The sequence below is a fragment of the Lissotriton vulgaris genome, chromosome 5 (genome assembly GCF_964263255.1).
Source record: "Lissotriton vulgaris chromosome 5, aLisVul1.2, whole genome shotgun sequence".
NCBI classification, from domain to species: domain Eukaryota; kingdom Metazoa; phylum Chordata; class Amphibia; order Caudata; family Salamandridae; genus Lissotriton; species Lissotriton vulgaris.
The window spans coordinates 1,445,372,449-1,445,397,477 of record NC_141693.1 but is presented as its reverse complement, the minus strand read 5'-3'; the positions used below and the strand labels follow the sequence as shown (position 1 = coordinate 1,445,397,477).

Here is a 25,029-nt window from a genome sequence, read left to right as displayed (position 1 = left end):
GAGTGAGTGTCACGCTAGAGAGCAGTCGCTCACCTGGAGTGAGAGCAGTCGCTCACCTGGAGTGAGTGTCACGCTGGAGAGCAGTCGCTCACCTGGAGTGAGTGTCACGCTAAAGAGCAGTCGCTCACCTGGAGTGAGTGTCACTCTAGAGAGCAGTCGCTCACCTGGAGTGAGTGTCACGCTAGAGAGCAGTCGCTCACCTGGAGTGAGTGTCACGCTGGAGAGCAGTCGCTCACCTGGAGTGAGTGTCACGCTGGAGAGCAGTCGCTCACCTGGAGTGAGTGTCACGCTAGCGAGCAGTCGCTCACCTGGAGTGAGTGTCACGCTGGAGAGTAGTCGCTCACCTGGAGTGAGTATCACGCTAGAGAGCAGTCGCTCACCTGTCCATCTTTTAAGTGCTTAAACTTTGATGCCGATGGGGTGCAGGCTCGCCAAGCACTGCGCATGTGCAAACATGCGGCTCTCCAAAGACCAGGGCTCCCTCTGGGTCGAGGTTCGGTTTATGTAAAGCTCTTGGTCCAGAGGGACTGCCCACTCAACAAGAAAGAACAGCAGGCTGACGTATCTGCTGCGGAGACCTGCGTGTCAGTATCAAACAAAGAGTCCCACACGGAGTGGTTCACCCATCCTTAGCTGGGAAATAATCCCGGTGTGATACGTGTCACGAGACCCTTCTGTCTGTGGTGTTTGATCTAAAAATGATCAGTGGTATACACCACAGTTAAATGTTCTCGCAGCCCATTGAAATCGTGGGGGATCCGGGCACGGGGCGAGGCTGCCTCGTCGTCGCCCCACTCTCCCCACCGCCGCTCTCCGCGGATGGCGCGGGCTCGGCGCCATCATTCATCCTGACAGTCTCCCCTTCAGCTGTTTGTTGGGTTGATGGTATATTAATGAGGCTTTGCTCAGCGAGGGGAAGGCAAGAGCGCTGCCTTTTCTGCGCACTTAGCTCTTCTGCTCCCACTTTCTGCTGAGGCGGCATGGGGATGCGTGAGTTCCAGATCATTCCACGATTTTGCGGTGCCTCTCCTCACTTCTACTGGCGTTAAGACAACCCTATAGGTTGAGTGCCTGCTGCACAGATGTGGGCCTAGCTCACATTTCCGCATTATGCATTTCGCATAACATTTCGTTTGTTCAGTAGAAGTATGCCCAGGCGTAAATATTGTCATGTCGCAGGTCCCTGCAAACCACATTTCGTGCTGACATGGCAAGTTGACTTAATTTCACACAAAAATCACAACATTTCATGAAATAACATTGCGCACTTTTACACACGCCCATAAATACAAGTTCGAATTGCAGCATGGTCTACTCAATCTTTTTGGTTTCGAAGTATGTAAAATGCCTGTCGCGGAGTTGCCAGACATGAACTGCAAGAAGCAATGGGGTTGGTGTGTGATCTCTAAAGTGTTTAACACCCTGCTAGTTCACTGAGTAGAACTACACAGAGAAAATCTTATTTTTGTTTTAGACTGGTCCCAACAGACAGAAAAATATTATGGTGAAACCTCTAACCCCATGCAAGTATCAGAGATACGACAGAAGGGGAGCGTGCATTGTGCTCAGAAAGAAGCTTGGCAGGCCTACTGCCCGCATGGGGTGGTTACGCCTTACTGCATTTCAATGGACAATGCCAAGGCAGACCTTACACGCTCAACGCGCCCTTGCACCTCCCAGAGAAACCAAAAGCCAAGTTGTGAGATGAAAAAGGATCTTTTCTTCTTTTTTGCCCAGGGGTCTGTGCCCGCCTTTGTTCATTGGCATGCCGAAAGAAGCCCCTTTGTCTGGCGCGGTGGGATCTATAGCAACCATTGGCCCGTTGCGGCGCGGCTGACACACTGGATAGGAGCACAGACACAGCAATTAAGAAAGTCAAATGAAATGGGAGTCCTGCCTAGCCCCCCAAAGACAATGCACTGGCAGCTGACGCACAAGGGGCAGTGGGGGCCAAGGAATAGGCACGTTACTGAAGCCTGGCTGGCAAAAGAATGCCCCGGGGCCTACACAACATGAGAAGGCCAGGTGCCAGGGGCAAGGGGACCTCGCATGTGTAAAAGAGATATCCGGGGCAGATGGAAGTCAAGTGCAGCCAAGCCAGTAGGGGGTACCCTTTTTTCTTCTCCTGAATGAAAATCCCACAGTTCCTCTTCCAGATCCGACTATGGATGGCGATGGGGTCCGGTGAATATCTTATTAACTCTGAAAGCAGGAATCCTGTGTTTTTGTACAAGTGGGGGGAGGCTTCAAAACAACCCAAGATATGAGGTCTGAAGAACCATTTGTGCAATCCTTTCTTAACTTTTTTTTTTTTTTAGAGTTTTATATAGCGCCAACAAGACCCGAGTAATTGGGAATCAGAGCGCTTTACACGAGCACCAGTTTCGATACAGAAGAACACATTCGTTTTTTTGTTAGGCACGGGGAGATTAAGTGATTTGCCCAGAATCACAGGATGTTGAGCGTCATTGCCGAGACTCGAACCCGGTTCCCCAGCCTTGAGGTTGACCGCACTGGCCATAAGACTACATCTCTCCTTCATCCGCATCCAGAGCATGCCATTTAACCATAAGCAGGGCGAAATTGGTTTCTATTAATTGCTGCCTTTTTTGTCACCCTGCATGTGTGTAGCCGGGAAGTACTAGCCCTGTACATACCAAATAATAAATGTCATGCTTACAGAATGATGCTCTGGGACTAAGACATGTTGGTAATTATAGGACTTGACAAGTTCCATCAAGGCTGCTTTTTAATGTCATAATCAGCTGTCTCTAGAAGGTGAGCTAACAGTGGCAGCTTTGGTGGGCTACATTGAGAATGGGGAGTGTGCCGTAGAACTACCAGGTATGCGGTCACTCCCTCGAATCCTACTTTGACGTTACTTCAAATCTGACTGTGAGGCCTAATTATTAAGAAGTGAAATAATTGGTGGACATTTGGGGTGGGCGAAGAATTCCGCAAAACTCTGCAAAGTGATGAGGAGCAGAGTTTATTTCCTTGCACAGCTCGCCAACGTTAAGTTGGCGAGTGCAAGCAACAAAAATCACTCGCAAGACCTCCTACCGGCACGATTTCCATACACGGACGGTCGCTCGAGTTGAGAAATCTGCCACTGAAGTTGAGGAAGCTGCCGCTCGAGTTGAATATCAACTTGAGCAGCGGAAAGAAGCAGTGCCCTCTGGTGCGACGCGTAGTGCAGTTCAGGGTGATTTTACAGCACAGGACAAACTTCTGGTACTAAAAATCAGTGCGAGCAGCTTGACTTATCACACCCCGCATCTCACTGAACTCAGTGGAGCGCGTCTGAGTTTTTTCTGCACTTCGCAGAGTTCTGCGGAGCAGAACGCCGCAAACTCCAGCCAGGCGTAGTGGACATGCACTATTTAACAACATAATGGGCCTGGATTACCAGCTTTCAGGGCACTGCGCTGGTTCCTGTGTTCAAGGGAAACTCAAGAAACCTAATTTTGGAGTCATTGCACCGGCTTCAGATCTGGGGTCACTGTACTGGATTCGACTCCGACACCGCTTCACAGGATCCAGTTTAAGGTATCTCTTCACTGTCTCCTATCTCTCCAGTCATGTGACTTCCATCGACAAGAGCTCTTAGGGTTCATATAAGGGAGTGTGTGCATTTATAAATGGAATGCCAGGGAACAGAAATATCATGACACCTATTTCTGATTCTGTGCATAACTGCTCTTTCTGCAACTGAAGATGATGAGGGGTACGAGTGAGGCGGAGTTACCCAACATTCTTGCTCCTTATATTATTCGTACTCTGTGGACAAATGAAGAAGTTCCCCCCACTCTTTTTTACAAGGTCTGAATCTCACCTTCCCTCATCTTTAATCCACACATGCTCAGCTTCCTGCTGTGACCCTCCAAAGATAAGCTGGTCCTATGTATTTCAATGCTGGGAGGTGGGCGTGCATTCCCATGTCTGAGCCAAGTCCTCTCCTGACCGCTTCCCATCAGTGAGTGCTATGTCCTTCCCTTTGCATTCAGGACAGATGGCTCTGCAGTCAAGCTTCACTTTCATCTCAAGTTTGGAGCCACAGGGCCTCTAGGGATGGAGGATAAGCCGGGCCATGGCTGAAACTCCGCCATTGATTACCTGCTCGCCAGTGATGCGCTCGTTACCTTAATGAACAGGCAGCGCTCTTGAAAGATGCTCCAAGTAAAGAGAATTTACACCAGGTCCAGGAGAGATCTCCCAGCCCTGGGGACGCATTCCTTAGTGACCTGAGAGCTAGACTCCATGCTTGTCTGTGACTATTGGGTAACAGGTCGGAGGTCAAGATCACTTTACAATACAACTGTATGGAACATTAGCGTGGGTCTATTTGAATAATCACAGGAGACAGGCGCAATTAAAACCCCCGAACTGCTGACTAAATGCTCAATTTAATTTTCTCTTCTTGAATCAAACAGGAGGCGTTGTGACTCAGAGGTCAGAAGCACAAACCAGGGGGCTGGCTTCTCTAGCTCACTTTCTCCTTGACATCCTGAGAGTCTGTGCAAACGGCTTAATCTGCGGGGGGGGGGGGGGCTTCTCTAGCTTACTTTCTCCTTGACACATTTTGGGACTCTGGGCAAATGGCTTAATCTCACGTTCCTCCTTTCCCTGAATAATTAGGAACACTCTGAATCATTCACAGTCAGTACAGAGATAAGGGCATTTGATTTTAAATTTGATAGACATAAGTGCTGGGGGAAAGTGTAACATGCCATTCATTAGAGAGGCAGTGGCAGCCGAAAAATGTAAGTTATGTTTAACCTTTGAGTGTCAGAGGAGCAAGGAGTCCATGCTTCCTCGCGAGAAACTCTCATAATATATATCAGGGCAATGCACCTCTTGGCTTTCCTTGATTTGGTAAAGGTCAGAAATGTAATTTAAGGGCACACAAGTAAGGCGATTCTGCTGATGGTCACTCGATTGTGAAAATGTTGGCTATTGGCCAGGATCCTCTCGTCTATCTTCAGACTGATCACTGACGACTCATCTCAACTTTTCGGATAGTTTTGCTAACTAGGGTACTATTGGTCCAGGGCTTTGGTTTTCTCATCCTCTGTAGCAGCTCCAAAAAGCATTTTAGTGATTGGCATGAGACAAGAAAGGTGCAGCATAACTCCCCCAAGCCAGAGGTCAATCAGAAAGGTGGCATTCTGACCACTGTTGAGATGCCTAGGTTGAGTGTCCAAAATGGGATGTCTCTGAAGATTTTTTTTCTGTTAGAGGACACCTTTTTAAACAATAGCAGTGAAACTAGCTGGAAAGGGGTTTCCCAACCACACTTAATACACCGAGACTGATGCATTGAAAATCCCTAAATGGACCAGTCCATCTTGATGAAGTGGCACAACAAAACAGAAGACTACAACTCGGCCAGAAGAGCACCAACGTAAAGCATCCTTCCCTCAATGCAAAGAGTCAAGATTTACATACAAAGCACAGCTGCAAAGCATCTTCTATGAACTCAAACACAGACAACATTCATAGACAAAACAAGAACTGAGCAGCATCAAGATTTATAGACAATCACACTGAAGCATCCTACAAGAATGATAACAGGTACGAAGAAGGTAACTCTGAGAACCGCCTTCCTATGATTTGCAACTATATCATTATAATTTACAGACAAAGTGACAACTGAAAAGCATATTCTTAAAAATGCAAACAAAGCATAAATCATCAAGCACAACCACTGCAAAGCATCTTGCTTTAACATCATCTATTATAGATAAATCAACCCTGAGAAACATAAACATAAACTAATCATCGAGATTTATAAACAGTGTGAATCATTTTCCTGTAATGTCAACACTTTTAGACAAAGGAACAACTGAGAAGTATCTTCTTATGAACGCAAAAATAACAACAACAATCGCAAAGTCCCTCCAGAGGAGTTTTCAGAAAAGAGAGAGAGTAAGTTCGCGCAGCTATGTTAGCCGTGCGTGTAACCAGCTAAAAACACATGCTGAGCAGATCCTAACGGTATTGCTTGCTCATCAGCAGACAAAAATCAATTAATAAATAATTAGCTTCTCAGCATCATTACAGTTCACCCAGAATCAGCATTGATCGAAAGCGATGAAAGGAGGGACAAGCGGCACAACAGTAATGAGCCCGCTAGAAAACTTGCAGAAACTGTTCGCTGGCACTCCATGATCTGTAGCTTCTTTGTCCAGCAGCACCCTGACTGACCTTGCTAGAAAGCCCTGACTTACAGTTGGAAATGTTACAATCTGCAGTAAGCAAAGTGCGATGCATGCTCAAAATGGCAGACAGATTACAGTGCTCGGACGTCATTTTCGCTAGCGCTTCTTGTATCATTGAGGAGCCATCGACTCCCTGCAACCGTCTACCCTTACAAGCCCCATGAATTTAAATCAGAGAATTATCTTTCCTATCAATAACTTCCCAAATTAGTCATTGACCTCACCCACCTCGAACATACCACCTACATGCCAGAGTCTCTCCTCTTACCATTCCTGGTTTAGTAATCATGGGTGGAAGGAGCGTACATGAAGCTATTCTGTGCTTCCTGACATGGTGGGTCTTTCCCAACCAAACCACCTCCCATTCGAACCGAGTCTATGTTTCGGGTTGAGCCACATTGTGGCGCCTCTCTACATTCCCTACCCCACCACCCCCACCCCAATGCCCCATGCCCCTCTGGGTTTCAGAGGCACTACTTCCCTCTATGTGCAGTTTGTTCCAATGGACGTGATGGGGTCGCCAAAGCACCCACTCTTTTCACCTGTTTGGAGAAGCCCGCTTATGTGAATTCCTTGCCTGCTACTCTGTGAAGTAGTGAAGACAGAGGAGATATGTGGCCAGATGCCCTGCTGATGACTGTCACAGGTCACGCTAGCAGCCGCCAGCTCCCGTTTATCTACACCATGTGGATTCATGCCACTCACGGTACTTCCCCGGACACAAAGAGTGGCGTCACTCACAGCCATCTCCCCGCTACCTTCAATAGGCCATAGTCCTTCCTCTTGCTTCCCTCTTTATTATCCCCCCAAATGCAACTTTACTGACACGTCCTTGTACTTCTCAATCAAATTCTGGAGGCGTCAACTAAAGTATTCCGTTGGTCACATCTGCAGTACGGTATCCACTGCTGGATGCCTTAACTGGACTGTGTTGTTAAGACGCTGGCACATTCTGACATGTTTGTTCCTAAGCCTTCAACTTGGCTTGTATGTCCAGTCCTGGAGGATTTATATAGAGTACTGTTTCACGTGTACTGATGGTCACCTCGGCCATCCTGTACCTGGGGGCTTCACCTCGAATACTTTGTTCAGTAGCAGAGATACATTTCTTTTGGAGTATTGTGTCCTATTTTTGAGCTAACTACAGTTTAGTGTTTCAGGTTTTATCGTGACGTTCGAGAGGCCACATATGGCACACATGCTATATGATGCCCTTTAACCCCAGACACCCGCAACTCTCCATGGTGCTACCATAGCTCCCGGGTGGATCTCTGTCGAGTACCAGACATGGTCCCACAGCCCATGACGTTATTGCGCTTTGGCCTATCCTTAGATGTGCCGAGTTTAGGTCCACTATAGATGTGGATATTTGATGACATGTGAAAGTGCCAGGAATGTCATATCTCACTAAAAGATTAATGCTTTATTAAGCTTATACACAATGAGATATTATTCAAGGGCAGCTCAATGGAATGTAACACATGTTACATAGCAGCTTGCTGGTATTGATTCTTAGACTCCCTTCTAGTCCACCAATTCAACATTTCAACACAACCACCATCACAACTCAACACTCTAAGATGACCAACCCAATACTCTCATACAATCAACCCTGCAGATGACAAGTTAGTGCACCTAGAAGAAGCACATCCAGAATATCTCAAACTAAAATGCACTTGAAATCATTGATCCAACTTCTCCATAACCCAGCAGCACAACTGAACACCCTAAAAACACCAATTCAATACTGACATGTGGTTAATACAATTATAATGTCATAGAGATGCAAGCCTGCACTCCAACTGCACTAAACATAATAAGAATAAATGATCTCATATACCATAAAATACATTATTCAACACGCACCTCGGCACCCCCACAACAGACAACACAACACTCCAGATTCAAAAACACAAATCTCTTGCACAACCAATAGCAAAAGAGCCTACAAATACAAGACTGCTCACCCACATAACATTCTAGACCAAAGCAGCAAAACCCAAATCAATTGTAATAGGATGCTGTCCAAAAGCACTATTATCAACATCAACTTATTGGGCAGTGGACAAGCACTATGACTCAGTAATAGAACACAGTTCACAGCCCATCACTGCCAAGCAAACAATAGAAAGAAATGTAACCAAAAATAACACAGTGACCGATGGACAAAAATCACCATTGTGGATAAAAAAAAGCACAGGTTGTAAATTCTAACAATTCCATCAATGGAACACACTGGTTAGAACATTGCATACCTTGGTGTATAGAACACAAAAGAGCTATACAGTGGAAATGGGTGCTCGCACAAACCAAGCATGACCTGACTGGCAATGGGCAAACATCACCTTGTTGAATGAGAAACCAAATAATAATAGCCCTTAGGCTCTCAGTCACAAAACTACAGGTTCCTGTGCCTCACCGACCACCACATCCAACAACACTCAAAAATCAAAGCACACAAGATTACTAAAAGATACAGTTCTCACTCTGGTCAGCGAGAAAGCTATTAGTTGTGGACAAACATAACATTTGTGTATTCGCATGGTCTGGAAACCACAGAAGGCTGCTTCTTCCGGCTGAATGAAGCAAGTGAAAAATAGTACTGTGGCTACAATGACAACTAGCTGTCGGCGGCAAGAGATTTGTTGTGAGTGCTGCCTGTGGTTGCAGAGGTAAGGGACTGGGTCGAATATCACATCATCTGAATAACACATTTACTGCACTTTTGTGAAACGGACTCAGTTTGACCCCCATCTCATTCTGGCTGTTGTAGTCTTTACTACATGAACATAAATTTGAGGAAAATAAATGGATAACTTGAAGGTAAAGTCCTAATTTAGAGTTTCAGGTGAGTTATTGTATTAGGGAATAGCTGGAAAGCAACAGAGCGCTGTACATGGTATAGGGAGGAGAGCGACTCACAATCATGTACGTAATTGACTGGCGCAAAGGAGAGGTCCCCTTCAAAGTCCAACGTACAGAGCTTGTTGGTGGGCATCCACAGGTTCTGCTGGCCTTACCTCCGTGATGCGAGGATTGGTGCACTTCACGTTCTTGCTGGACCAGTCCAGCCACTGCCCGTAGGGGGTGCTGCAGTGCTGGCGGAGGGTGCACCTCCCTTCGCCACGACACCAGCCGCACTCAAACTTCTGGTCTGCTTTCAAGCACAGACCGCAGCTCTCCCGCTGAGCCTCGCACTTGTAGAGGTTCACTGAGGAGAGAAGAGGAGTGCAGATTATGGCATAAATATGTATAAATTACATACGTACTGTGATATGGATTTACATGAAATTGCTCTTTTCATATGCTCCTCAGGGTATACAGACATAATAATTCTTAAAGCCAGAGATGATCTCACAAGCCTCCTGTAAGTCACCAAGTTAATCTTTGTTAGCAAAGAATTCGTCGGCGCTTTACTTAGGTAGCGTTGTCTGTTTTGTGTAGCACCAGCACATCATTTTTGGCCTTCTCTGAGCACTTTGGAAGCTGTCGGGAAAGAGGGCGGGACAAAAGAATGGAAATTAAGATATACACACAGTGGAGGGGGAGAAATGGAAGTAAAGATGAGGCAAGCAGCTGGATAGGGCAAACTGGGATACAGGCAAATATTTTGTTTTGAGGCACCTACAACTGTTTCATGGAAGAGGCAAGGCAGAGGAGCAAGCCCGCCTTTTATTTATATACAAACAGTAGCCATTTCTCCAAGAAACCCTGCTGAAGGAAAGAGGACTGGTGCTTGAAACTATCTGATCTGGGTACACGTCTAAGTGTGATGGAAGTAGTGTCCTGTCCAGCTTAGTGTTCGGGAGTCCAGCGAGGGGATCAGTAAGCTGGTTGAGTGGTCATGAATAACCTGAGGCAGAAGATTTCCTGGCAGTCATCGTGAAGTGACAGCCGGGGAGGGGAGGAAAGGGGGGGGACTAGGCATGGGGTAGCCAGGTCTCTGGTGAAGGAAAAGTTGTGCTTCAAAGTTAGAAGTTTTCTGTGCCGGTGAAGCCGGTAAACATGTGAGTGAAGTAAATTGGGCAAGTTCCAAGGAGAACTTTAATGGCCATTTCTGAACCTGTGAATTCACCTAACACATGAAGATGTTTACCTTTTATGTCCTCTGGGTTGTCAATGATGAAGTTTCCATTCCAAACTACGGCAAAGTCCACGGCCAGGCTGCTCTTGTCCATGCCCTCATACAGGTACTAGGAGCAAAGACCAGGAAACAACACAAGATCACATAAGATTGCAAACAATTGTATCACAGCTTCTCAATTATGCATACTCTTTAAACCATGCAGAGGTGGCACACAACTGCGAAAGGCAGCCCATCAAACTCACAATTGTGGAGGGATCTGTGCTGCCATCTATTTCAATTCATTAAAACTCACACTCCGATGGCCTTCAGAGAACAGCAGTTGCTTCTGGCCAATTCTGGCTGCAGAGATGGGCTTGTCTACAGGTACTCGCTGGTGTCTCTGGGAGTGGATGGGCTGGGGAAGCATCAGTCACTGACTCTGTTGAAGCTCTCCAACCAGTCAAAGGCAGAAGCAAGCCTTAAAGCTCCCGGCTTTTGCCCCTACAATTGTCCCACATTCTGCATCCTGTACATTTGTTCCAGAAGGTATTTGAATATATTAGACCTTCAGGGAACAACTAAAATTGGAAAGAGTGATATATATGATTTCAGGAACGCACCCTACATGTGGGGCTGACTAACGCAATGATAAGGTGTTTTCATGCTTTTTTGTGTCTCGTTTCTGCTTCGGCTGCCGCTGGCCACTTGTGTTAATAAAACGGCGGGAATATGTGTCTGTGAACCCTGACGGCCGCGGGGCCGGCTCTATAAGGGCCGGCGCTGGATCGATGGTGTAAACCAATAGGTGTCACCATGGCAACACATGTTTTCATTTGGACTAAATTGCTATATTTCCCGCGCATCGATCAGCCCTTTCTTTTAGGTTGGTCCCCGCGCACCAGCTATCGACTCGGGAGCACATTAACATTAAGATTGATAGTCTCCGAAAGGACGTGGTGATGGAGGCGGGCAGAAGTCAAGATGACAAAATGGAGGAACAAAAGAGATTTCAGGACCTAGCAGTGGGAAGATTCACACCCAGCTAGCACTTAGTGTTAGGGCAGAACGTACCGACGCGTACTAAATGCTTTTATTCTGCATCCATAACGACCCACCCATTCAATTTAGTGTATTTGGTGCATGTGTTAGGCCAGCTACATGTGGACAGAGCCCTCTTAAAACGTAATAAATGCATCCAATCACACATGGTGCTTGCAAATGTAACTCCAGGAACATTTAATGACCACATATATAATGGAAGGACATTCAGATGTTGACAACAGCCATACAGCGACGATCAGCTATGTATGTGTGTGTATATATATATATATATATACACACACACATACATACATACATACACACACACACGTACGCACATACCTTCGGTTGGATCAACTTTGATCCAGGATTTTAAACATTTTGTGCTGGGGAGAGCAGCACTGTATCTTTAGGGGTTTCCACACGTTTAATTTTAGTTTAATAATGAATGTTGATGGCAGCATTAATATAAATAAATGAATTGCATACATACTTTATACACATAGATATATCTGATATCACGCTACAATTTCATCACAGAAAAAAAATGATTAAAGTTAGCACAAGGTCATGGCTGCAGAACAGGTGACAAGGCATCACATTTATCTTCTTCCGTGTACATTAAAGAGATGCGTTTGATGTGCGGACGAGAAAGGATTAGTGATGCATCTCGTGAAGACCTTTTTGTCAAATGGTTGACTACAATGTCATGACCTTGAGTCAACATCTGTATATTAACGTTGATGCAATAAAACACATTATTATAGAATCTATCTTCTCATGGATCTACAAAAACTTGACATTTGCAATTTTACACATTCGTTAAAATAGCTGCTTGAAGTAAGATTATATATAAATTGTGACAGTAATTTAAAATCACAATTTAGTTTCATTGACTGAGACCACATTGTTAATTACTTTTTAAAAAAACACTTTAAAACCAAGAAAAAGAGATAATAACAAAGTGTGTCTGTTTTACTAGAAACAAGTGAGAAGATTCAAGACAATAAAGTAATTTGGCATGCATAACATCTTTGGCGACGTGGACACGTACTGGAGTTAAGAGTGGATGCTGAGTGCTACGCACTTGCATGTGGTGCACAAGTGCACGGGCAAAATTGGATCTAAATTTTCAGCAAATAGCCATCTATCTTCTTCTATTGTCAACAGAAAACAATCTAACAATAACCACTCTCACTCTGGTACTTTACTGAGTAATATCACCCAGAATTGATACACATGCAAAAGGTAGACCTAGGCAAATTTTCATTGGAAATCTTTGAGGCTGGAAAGTGGGCAACATCCGAGGAATATACTATGTGTTGGAAAGGGGTGGCTTGGTAGGTAGTGGTGGTATGGCCATTCCTCTGAACTTAGCACTCTTCCCTTTACATCCCTCGCAACTTGAGTAAAGTTTTGCTGTTGCCCCTTTTCTTTCAGAATGCCCTGGTAGATACTTACAGAGCTGTTCTGACACTGGACACTGGAACTATTAAAACGTAGAGCAGGCACGCGATGAACCTCTCCTTGGATGTTCAGCACACACTCGTATCCACGCTGACCGGACTGTGGCTGAGGCAGGTTGCGAGCCCGGAGCGTGATGGGCTTCACTTCCCTCACCGGGATCAAAATCTCCTCTGTGGGCACCAGCTGTGGGCAGTCCTTTAAAAAGAGCAAAGACGCAACATTAAAAAGGGCTCGGAGTCAAAACAAAGCATAAACATTTCCACCCTCAGGCTCTTCACCTCATTATTTTCAATCAACTCACCTCTCATCCTCACATGCAACAAACCAACACACAAGAATTCAAACCAGTCATAGAAGAGGTCTGGAGGCCCGGTAGCGTGCACTGTTTTATTGAGTGGAACTTCCACAGCTTACTACGGATTCTGAAATTCCCTTCCAGTATTTAAGGGCAACAGAAAATTTGGAAAATTCCATGATGTAGACAGGTCAGGTAGTTTCTGGTCAGAAAGTCAGTCTGTGACATCATGCTCTTGTTACCCAGTGTATGAACACCATCACAACACTGAATATCGTAACCTGGACTACGATGTGAAATCAAAGTCCCTACAGCAGCTTGGGACGCCACTCCAGAAACTGGATCACAGGCTGGGAAACCTCTCCGGGAACCCAAGGCCAGACTGTAACAACTGGTCAGCCTCACAAGTCAGGCTATGATCTCATTTTTAGAACTTAAAGTGAATCTGTGAGACCACTCCAGGATCTTCAAATCAGACCGTGATATCTTGCGAGGATTGTTGAAGTCTGCTGACATCACTAAACAATTACCTGACAGAGCTGGCAACACCAGAAAGCTGCAGTTCCTCATTCTCAGCTTCTACAGCCCAAACTTGGAGCTGTTGAACAATCTCTGATCAATCTTTCACAAAAGCGGGTTTCCTCTATTTACAACAAAATTCTAGAGATAGCTGCTGGGTGTGGCGAGCAGTGAAAAGGTTACAATGGCCCTTCCTCTCTGAAAGGCATGCAAGTGTTTCTGAAAACGCCATTCTTGAAATTGCGTCACTCTAAAGTGAGAGAAGCACCTCTGTGCGCTGACTAGACCATCCACCCGTACAACCCGGTCTCCCCTAAGGACAAAAAATAACTTATCAAAGAGGAAACAGGACAATAAATCAACCTCTATTTCTGGGTTTTACTTATTGTGTAATGATGTTTCATACTAAGGAAATCCCTTTAATGTGAGCCCCAGCCAGTCTTGGAGGAAGTTGGCTATTCATACGATAAGGGGATACGGCAGGGCTGCCTGGCCCAAAGGAGAAGTCGTCAGATATAAATATTTACCACTGTTTGCAAGTGTGGATTCCCTCATGTGATCAATGCACCTTAGAACTAATCGTGTGAAAGTGATGTCACTCAAAGTCAGTGCGAGGCAGTAGTACAGCTGTGGAGGTGCAATGTACTAACCAATGCAAGCCAATGGGAACTTAACAGAGAGACAATGAAAGACTAAAGGGACATCAAACCGTAAGCGCAGCGAGTCTATTTGGGCATTACAAAGCAGGCAAAGCAATTTTGTGAGGACATAGGAGAGAAGATACTACAAGTCTAAGTGGATATAAAGCAGGGGACACCATGGGCCTCTGGGGACATGATGAAGGGTATTGCAAGATTGTGGGCAAAAAACAATTTGAAATGTGAGTGAATGGGATCATAAGATAGAGGACAATGCAAGCCTTACTGAACAAAATACTTAGCCAATGCAAGTCGGAAAGTCAGAAAGTACTGTGCAAACCTCCGGGTAAAGTAGGTGAAAAGAATATATGGGAGGCACAAACAAAGGGTAAAGGAAGCCTTTTAGGACATAAGATCTGGAAAGCCCATGGGCACATATTGCAGAGATCGGTGCTGTGCTATTAGGCAGCAGAACATGCAAACGCGCAGGCAGCAGACAGAATGCGATCCAAGTATAAGGAGACATAAAGCACAGTGCAAAGTAAGCCTATGGGTGCATAAGGCAGAGAGCACTGTATGCCTATGGAGACATAATACTAGGGGCGATGTAAGTCGGTGGGGCCATATAATAGTAGCAGGCGAGGAAAGTGTACAAGGATATACAATGGTGGGCAACACAAGCCTACTGTGACCTAAGAAAGTATCTGTTTCTATAATACCAAACATGTAAGAAACAAAACATGCTTTCAGGGACACTGACCTCTTTGAAAGCTTCCAATGTCTCAAAAGCCTAATTTAAGTCCTGCTGCCCTCCCTGACTCTCACCACCCCAATGGTGATCTACTTAGCCGTGACTGGCTGGGAGACAGGAATAAATGTGGCACTGTGAGTGCCCGGAATTCACGTCAATTGAACTCATGCACACTTAATGTTTTCCATCAATGTCCACCAGTCAGAGGTTTCCGGAGACCCATCTGCTTCTGATCAACGTACATTAGGAGGACTTGGCTGGTGGCCATCTTCGTGCCAGAATGCCAGAGTGAGACCTTACTTCTGAAGGTTTGTATATTACTGTCAGTGACAACAGGAAGCAGGCCCCGGCTGTACTGGAGCAGGGACTGGCAGATGCAAGGTTGGAGTCTCACAGAAATTGGCTTGCAGGAAGGCACTTCCAACCACCCACCTAGAAGGAAGGCCCATGGAGAGCCGATACCTTCAGAAAGGATTTCAGAGAACTGGGAGGAGACTGGAGGCGAAAATATTTTGTTTTAACAACTCTCTCCTGCAGCCCTCTTTCACTCATGTGAAGAGAGTTGTACAGAATTTGGGAGGAGCTTGAAGTACATAGGCAGGGTGATGAGTTTGGGCAACACGAAAAGACAGCAAGGGATGCTCAGGTCACATGGACAGCGTGAAGACTTGGTTGACCTGAAGATACAGCATGGTGAGGTCTGGGCCACAGGGACACAGTGTGAGGAGCGTAAGGGCTGATGAGACACAGTTTGAGGCATCTCGAAGCATGTGAACACGCGTTATGAGTATCTTGAGACACGTGAACGGTGCAAGGAGCAGCAAGCGGTGTGAGGTAGCTCAGAAGCACTGATGCCCAAGTGCCTCTAAGTGCATCAGAGGGTGTTCTATTTGTTTTATTACATATGGATATGCGTATTGCTGAATGTCTTCCCTTTCAAGCTGCACCGCACAGTAACTTGTCTTGTTGGCAACAGAACATAAATCATGAACTAAAAACAAAATAATAGCTGCCTACTTGATCCAATTGCTGCTGCGTATCACTTCCAGCCGCATTCTGCCTCCTTCTCTACCCCAACCCATGTTGCTTCCAACGTGGATAAACCTCGCTCCTCCCTCCTACCCCTCCTACCCCCCCTAACACACACACAGAATCCTCCTCCCCCATGCCCTCCGTTGGATCAGATTTGTTGAGTGAATTCAGCTAATGGAAACGCATCGGTTCCGCGCTAACAGGAGGCGCCGGAGCAAATATTGCATTTGAAGACCAGTGTTTTAATGGAAGAAAAATGTCACATCTGACTAATGAAGAAAACAAAGAAATGCGTCAAGCTGACGGCATGAGCAATGGGGGAGCCGGGAGGAGAGGTGCCGGGACAGCCTCCTCAGCCTGACAGCCCCCTCAGCCTGACAGCCCCAGCAATAATCGCCCAAACGAAGACCGACGGACAGAGGAACCGGGCTATCGGGTCAGCAACAAGGAGGGCGGCGGGCGCGAGAGCGAAGCCAGCGCGAGAGCAGAGCCAGCGCGCGCCAGGAAGGGTCGGAGGCTGGTCACGTGACTGTTCACAGCCCCTGCCTTGTTGGGACAAAGATCGGTGCGCATGTAGGCTAGTCCAAGCCCATGGATGTCTGTGGCATAACCGTAGGTCGCAAAGAAAGGCTGTAGTGTAGTAAGTGGGCGCTACGTGTACGTGCTGGGCTGTGGATCATTGGTCGGAATGGTCCGCCTACTACCATGTTAAGGATTTTGTGGAGCATTAGAGCCCCCTGTTCGGAACCACTTTGGATGTTATTACCCATTTTCTGTTAAATCAAGATTGTGCCAAATTGTGTCCAGAGATGTTTTGTTAAAACATCTCTGGGTCGGACCATTATATATAGGGCCCTCGGAGCCTCCTGTGGGGTTGTCACCCGAGGGAAGGGACCTGTTGTTGCTGGTGTGGGCAGTGCCCTAGCTTGTGTTAGTAGTATATATGATCAGTGGTGTAGGAAGGGGGTGCGATGGGTGCGGGCCGCCCAAGGTGTCTTCACTAAAGGGTGACAAAATGGCAAAAATATGTGTAACTATCCTTTTTCCCCTTATTTTAATAATTTCAATGTGGGCGGAGGGGTGAAAAGAAATTTCCGGCACCAGGTTCCACCTGACCTTGCTACGCCACTGTATATTCTGGGAGAACAGATGAAATAGGGGGGAGGTGTCCTTTGAAGAAATCCACAAAAAAGAGTCAATAATTGTTTCTGAACCAAATAAAGTCTTTCTGCGTTATGCAGTGCAGCCCTCTGCAGACCCCAGGCCACAGGAAGTGATTAGTGGTGGAGGTGGGGAGAAGATTACACAATTAGGGCTGGAGGAAGCAGAGGAGAGAACCTAACCACATCCCTGTTGCCCGGCCAAGCAGGGGGAGACACATCTCGCAAAGCCCTTTAGATGCAGGTCTTAGGAGGAGGCAGTGCTTCTGTTTACAAACAGACAGACCGTCAAAGAGCCAGCAGCACTGTGAGGAAGGGACACGTTACCCAAGTGTAAGGAGCACAATAGTTCCTTTGAAACTGGAGATGACCCTTGTGCCACAAAATAATATCATGAACCACAGAGTTTCTTGGTTCAGAGTGGGTTTCTAGTTTTGGCGACTGCAATTTTCAGATGGTCTCTAGTGCCCCAGATTTTTATTTACGTTTCGTGTGTATTTAGGGCTACTGAAGGATCAAAATGGATGCAAACGTTGCGACCTGCTGGTTTAATTTCATGTTTTTTGCTATTGTTCCATAGGATTCTAGGATTTAAGGCACTGTGGTTTCTCTACGTGAACTGGTTCAGTCCTTCTTTTCATGTTTTTGTGGTTAGGGCCATGGGGGGAATTAAATGTCCGCTATTCTGGACCCTAAATGTAGTGTCTAAATTTAATTTCAATCAGTTGGAGTGTTAGGGGAGAGTTCTGACATGGAGCTCCAACTGCATAGGGTTAAAAGGCCAGTGAGGACTTGGGTTAAGTTACCACCGAGGATCCAGTTTATGGGTTACTGGTTTCTAGCCCTTTACCTCAAGCTGGGAAGAGGTTAAAAGTGGTCTTGTAGGTCTCCGAACACTCTTATAGCACTGTGGTGAGTCATGTGCTGAAGTTAGCCCCAAAGTGAGGTACAAAAAGACTGGGGGCCGGATGTCGACTTTGGGGGACAGGGCACTCCATCACAAATGGCTCTGTTGATGGACTAGTTTCTCCAACAGCTCAGTGGAGTAGGGGTCGTCGATGGAAAGACATTACACTGTCTGCAATATTAAGGGTGATCAGTGTAAAGTCTTTGTTTTTTGTTCACCACCATCAGGAAAATACTGGCAGTAAGGGACAGGAAGAAAACAATAATGGTGGCTCTTTCAATATAGAGACTTGTCCGCAGGGCCAACAAACATCTATAGATTTGATGGGTGAAAGTTCATCGAATGGTGGAGGTCCTGTCCTCCACCACCCCAATGGATTAATCTCCATCCTCCTTTCTCTAAACCAGGCCCTTGGCTGGCACAGGTGAGAAGGCTGATGTTGGACGCTCGTCTGCGCTTAAGGAAGCTTCCAGTCTGTATACACTTTCAGGGGGTGCAAGCTTTGCAAGAGGAGAATGAAAGTGCATTGACCATACAGACAGCAGCGCTATGCTTGATATAGTGCTTGTGAGCTGATGCAGTTGTTGTAGCTACTGTTGCTATTTTTTTATGCACTCTCCTGGGCAAATCTGGAAAACAGAACTTGGCAAAAGGGAATGTGTCCTGAACTCCCAAGCATATATTTTCCACAGCAATTTCTTATATTGTGATATGGATGGACATCAGGGCTCAATGGGTACAGAAGGTGCTGGGTCACGTGCACTGGCAGACTCGCCAGTGAGAAGCCATCACATAGAAAACACCCATCGCTACGGTATGGATTCGAAGGGCAGTTAATTAGTTGTATAACGCACAGAACACATACACTGATAGAACTGGGGGTCCCGCCTTGGAGAACTGTATGCATTTTATAAGGAGATCCCCCATGAGCACAGTGGAGTATTCCATATAATGATAGGCTGTCATCAGCTGAGGAACCTCCGTATAGATAAGGAAGGGGTAGTTACCCCCGTTATTTTGAGCAGGGAGCACTTGATATGTTCCCGTGGTCCAGCCAGAGTCACGAACTCAGCTACAAGCATCTAAAGTTTGTAGCATGGTGTCAACGGGTGGGACACGGACGGAGGAACTTCCGAGGAAAAGAAAAAGGGCAAAAGATGCCGAGCATGACAGCAGCATCAAACAAAGGCAGACTTTCGCTCTTTCATTCGGATATGTCAGTCTGTGGGGCCTGTTTCCGGATTCGGGGTTCTGAGCCTGCTCCTAATTCATAACAGTTTTAGTTCCCTCCCCTTCCAGGGCACATGTAACATGTTTGTCAGCCCGCCAGCCTCGCATTCCCTTGAAACGGGCGTCCAGGGATGTTGTTTCAGTCCAGGTTTCCCTCTGGCCTGTGTCTGGACGAGACAGATGGCTGAACGCGGGCCAAGGCGCGGCCTTCCCCAAACTGCCTCCCCTGCACGAGGGTCCCTCTCCTGTTCTGAGGGTACACGGCTCAGTGCTGCGTGTCACAAGACATCTGCGCCGCCCCGAGGTCTCAGCACAGAACCATGGCAGAACAGGGTAATTACACCATTTGCATAATGTACTTATTCCAGGAGGAGTTTTCCTTCCTCCACATTTGAATACATTCATTAAGGAAGTTGGAATCGAGATCATTTTGGGAATGTGACTCCAAAATAGCAGCCTTTTTGCAATAATATGGAGTTGTATCAATTTCAGAGAGATTTGGGGTTTTCTGGCTCTACTGAGAGTTTGGGGAAGGGAGAAGTTTTGGCTGCTGGAGCCTTAGCTGGCCCTGCCCACAGAAACCTTTGACCTGACGGCCCATCTACCACAGAGCCACCAGGTCATAGTGATGGTTGAACTGCCCTATGCAGGGAGTGACGAGTGTCACTCATTCTCCATACTTGGGACAACCTCTAGGCGTGGCGAGGCCAGAATGATGAAATACTCAATGGTCCCCACACACAGGGAGAAAGCTTAGAACCATTGGTTTGAAGTTTATTTCTTGTAAAAAAAAGAGAAAAATTGCCAAGTGATGCAATTAAATATGGGGAAGAACTGCTGCCACGGGGGCTTGGCCAAGGCCCAAAGATCCTCATCTGCCAGAAGAGGGATCTCTAAAAATGTCATTCCACCACCAGGATCAAATGACCTGGAATGTCAAAGGGGAGTCCGGGAAATGTCCTGGAGTGTAGGGAAACATGGTGTCTGCTTCATAGGAGCGTCTCTCTAGGCCTCAGGTGTGTTGGAATGTACACTGCACTTGAGGTTTACAAAATGCATCTTTCAGGACCACAGCTCTTTCCAAACAGCAGTATGTCTTAGGCAGACAGTCTGGTTTCCCATTGGACGGTAGGGCTGGTGAATAATCAGTCACATTTCACCATCTGCCTACCAATGGACCATCGCCTGGGGTCGGGTCAGTCATATACTCAATGGACGTTAGGGCAGCTGAAGAGTCAGTCACTGATTAGTGTCCATCTGTCAATGGCCCATAGGCCTAAGGCAGGGTTCTGCTTCTCAATGGACGGAAGGGCTGGGGAAGGTCAGTTACATGTTCATGCTTGTTTCGCAATGGATTGTAGGCAGACTTGGGGCAGGGTCAGGCACATTCCTGCTGCTGATGGTAGTAATGGAAAAATAATTGGTCACATACCATCTACTGCTTCTCAGTGACTGATAAGCCCAGGAAAGTTTCACGTCAGCAGCTGCCACTAGACGAACAGTAGAGCTGGGGAACAGTCAGTCACAAAGCAGTTACTGCTTCTCAGTAGATGTTAGGTCTGGGGAAGAATCAGTCACGTCAGCTAACGTTTGTCAATGGCTGACAGGGTTGATGAAGAATCATGTCAGCAGCTACTTCTTGAGGGTGGCTGGGCTGGGGAGGAATCAGTCACACCTCAGTTACTGCTTTTTAATGAGCGTTAGGATTTGGAAACAATCACGTGATAGCATATACCTCTGGAAAGATTGTAAGGCTGAGGAAGAATCAGTCACATCTGCGCTATGATCATAGGGCGAGGACTGGGTCCTGAAGAGGCACGTTACTGCATCTCAGTGGAGGAGAGGCCTGATAGGACCAGCCAGATGCCACTTGCTGCTTCTCAGTGGTGGAGAGGCCTGATAGGGCCAGCCAGATGCCACTCGCTGCTTCTCAGTGGAGGAGAGGCCTGGGATAGGACCAGCCAGATGCCACTCGCTGCTTCTCAGTGGAGGAGAGGCCTGGGATAGGACCAGCCAGACGCCACTCGCTGCTTCTCAGCGGAGGTGAGTCCTGTGATAGGACCAGCCAGATGCCACTCGCTGCTTCTCAGCGGAGGTGAGTCCTGTGATAGGACCAGCCAGATGCCACTCGCTGCTTCTCAGTGGAGGAGAGGCCTGTGATAGGACCAGCCAGATGCCACTCGCTGCTTCTCAGTGGAGGAGAGGCCTGGGATAGGACCAGCCAGACGCCACTCGCTGCTTCTCAGTGGTCAACAGCATGGGGATGAATGACGTTAGACGTTACCAGCACCTATTGATGTGTGGAGGGCTGGGGAAGAATCAGTCACATGTCCGCTATGATCATATGGCGAGGTCAGGCTCTTGCAGATACAAGGTATTGCATCTCAGTGGACAAGAGGCTTGTGATAGGACCAGCCAGACGTTACTCACTGCACCTCAGTGGACAAGAGGCCAGTGGAGGACCAACCAGATTCACTTCATCTTAGTGGTGGAGAGGCCTGTGGCAGGACCAGCCGGGCGGTACTCGCTGCTTCTCACTGGTCGACAGCATGAGAAAGAATGACCAGGATGTGTGGTTGGGCTTGGAAAGGTTCAGTCACATCCCATGATCGCCTGACATGTGACGGACTTGAACCCAAGCCCTCTTTACCTTTCAGAGATACTGGCCTGCTAGAAAATGCACAATTTTTTACCCATTTAAGTTCTACAGAGTCCCCAGGGTAATTATCACTTAGTGTAACACCATTCTAGCCTTTACATTCTAGCCTTTACATTCTAGCCTTTACATTCTAGCCTTTACTGAAGGTCAAGCTGTTCCTCACCCTAAGACTCTATCACACTGAGAATTACTTGTGCGAATGCATGGCGCGGTTTCTTACATTCACACAGTCACTAGGTGGAAGTACTAAACAGCACATAAAATATAAGATTTATACTGAAGCGCCACACAGGGTAAAATTGACGCCCCCTGAAGCCCCTCCCTCCTAAGTCCCCTCAGTGCCCCTGTACCTCAGACACGTTGACGCGCCCCTCCTGAAATGAACAGGTACTGGGGTCGTGGGTGCAGAGATTCCGGTACTTGCACCAGTGGCAGCGGAAGGCACTGTTGACACAGGACAAACATCTAAAAAGACAGGGAAATAAGAGGTCAGTAAGAACACCTGGGTGGAAGAAAGCTCATCCTTAAAAAGGCACACATAGCATTATGTTCAGTACACTGATAGACGCAAGTTATAATACTGGCTTGTGACTTAAACACATTGTGTGATCCTGGGCAAATAACCCAAAAAACGGGGCTTTGGTTCCCATGTGTTGTAAAGATTATGAGGGGCAGAAATCGGCCGAACACAAGCATTAAGCACTTTATTAATACATCATTGAATTCGCCATTTTAGCCAGGACAGAGTGTACATACTGCTGGCACCACTGGGAGCAAATGAAGTGACCCATTAACTAATACTCATTCTTTTTTAGGGAATGAGATATTATTTATATATATTTATATATATATATATATATATATATATATATATATATATATATATATATATATATATATATATATATATATATATATATATATATATATATATATATATATATATATTTTTTTAAGGGGGCAGGGGGTCTGCCAAATAAATCATCTTTGGTGAAATACTGACTTGGAGTGCCGTTTTCTTATCACACCCGAGGAATCTGGAGTGCGTGGCGACATATATATATTTTTTTTATTTACTTAAATAGGGACTTCCATCCGTAAGACGAATATGAAAAAAGAAAAAGAAAATGAAGTGGCACGTACTGCTGTGGACAATCACTGCCATCTGATCCAAACCCAAGTATTTATAGTCCAACGTCCCTTGTAGGAAAGAAAGGACAAACCCTTTGCAAAGAGCCAGTGCACAAAACAAGAGATAAATCCAGCTTGGAAGCAAAGAGGTGAGCTATTTTTATCCCAACTTGGCTAGAATAAATGTTTAATGCATTCCACCTTCCAGCGTCTTCCAGCAGGAGCTTGCTTTATCCGCCTTCTGTGCATCTGGAGTGACCTTAATAGTAAATGATGCTTAATGTAACAGTGGGGGGGTTGACGGGGTGCTGCAGGAGGGCAGTTCATGAGCAAGAGCGATTATTCACCCACTTGCCCTCTTTCAACCCCTCTCGGCTCTCCTCACCCTGTCTTCTGCCTGGGCTCATCACACTGCAAGCGACTGTCGGCCTAGTGCACCCTACCGCCTCCTGGCCTAGTTCTACCGCTTGCCGGCATTACATTGTTGCACGTGTGTTAAACGAGTGCAGTCTTCTGGACTGTGTCTTATTTACTGTACTCTACTGCCTGTTACCCTAGCCCTCTTGACTGCCCATCTGCCTAGTGTCCTCTGTGCCTCACGGCCTAGTTCTACCCCTTGTTACCCTTTCACTCCTGGCTGCCCGTTGGAGTGCAATCTACTGCCTGTCAGCCTAGCTCGCTTGATCCCCTGTTACTTAATGCACTCTACTGCCTGTCAACCTAGCAGCCTCCATTGGTGGTCTGCCTAGAGGTCTCTGTGCCTCTCCACCCCTTGTCGCCCTTTCACTCTTGGTTGCCTGTTGAAGGAGGGCTGTCTATGCAATGTGCTGCATGTCAGTCTGGCACTCTCCATTGCCTGTTCACCAAGTGCACTCTACTGCTTGCTGGCCGAAAAAAGGCTTGCTTGTTGACTGAGTGCTCTCCGCCACCCGTCAGACTTGCACTCTTTACAGAGAGTAGGCACAGTTATTCTTACATTAGTCGGCCTAGTGCATTTTACTGCCTGTCAGCTTAGCGCTCCCTAGTGCAACTTGGCCTTGTGCATTCTATTTGTTGGCCTAAAATTCCATATCGCCTGTCCTCTTTCACACTTGTCATCTTATGTCTCTAATGTTTGTCAGCCTAGTTCACCCTATTGCTTGTTGGCCTAGCATTGTCTATTGCATGTAGGCCTGGCACTCCCATCAGTAGGCATGGTGCATTCTACTTCCTGTTTTCCTCACACCTCAACTTTGCTCCAGTGCTCACTACCATCTGCCGATCTAGTACTTTCCATCGTATTCCAATCGAGCGCTATGTACCACCTGTTTGCCTAGTACTCTCTTCAGTCAGTCCTCTGTAACACAGACCTGCCCAGTTCTCTCCACCGCCGGTCAGCCTAGTGCCCGCTACCACCTGCCAATGGTGCACTCTCTCTGAACCTAGTCGACTCTCTTTGCACCTGATTGGATCTCTCTGCCCCCGTTCAACAATCTGTGTACCTGGTCGACTCTCTCTGCACCTGGTCGACTATCTCTACACCTGATTAACTCGGCCTGCACCTGGTGGACTCTCCGTGCACCTGGTTGACACTCTCTGCACCTGATCGACTCTCTCTGCACCTGGTCGACTCTCTGTGCACCTGGTCGATTCTCTCTGCACCCGATTAACTCTCTCTGCACCTGGTCGACTCTCCATGCACCTGATCGAATCTCTCTGCACCTGATCGAATCTCTCTGCAACTGGTCGACTCTCTCTGCACCTGGCCGACTCTCTGTGCACCTGGTCGACTCTCTCTGCACCCGATTTACCCTCTGCACCTGATTTACCCTCTCTGCACCTGGTCGAGTCTCCGTGCACCTGGTCGACACTCTCTGCACCTGATCCACTCTCTCTGCACCTGATCGACTCTCTCTGCACCTGGTCGACTCTC

The 25,029-nt window shown here is 46.8% G+C and overlaps 1 protein-coding gene across 1 annotated transcript in view; it reads right to left on the bottom strand.

The window, feature by feature from the left end:
* The window catches only part of PLXNA2 (plexin A2), a 563,332-nt gene that overhangs the window by 171,256 nt on the left and 367,047 nt on the right, over positions 1-25,029 (bottom strand). The window contains exons 9-12 of the mRNA XM_086923371.1: positions 22,337-22,451; positions 12,790-12,990; positions 10,318-10,414; positions 9,242-9,432 (exon numbers count right to left, since the gene is read on the bottom strand). Coding sequence (XP_086779497.1) covers positions 9,242-9,432; positions 10,318-10,414; positions 12,790-12,990; positions 22,337-22,451 — 604 coding nt within the window. The remainder of the gene's footprint in view (positions 1-9,241; positions 9,433-10,317; positions 10,415-12,789; positions 12,991-22,336; positions 22,452-25,029) is intronic.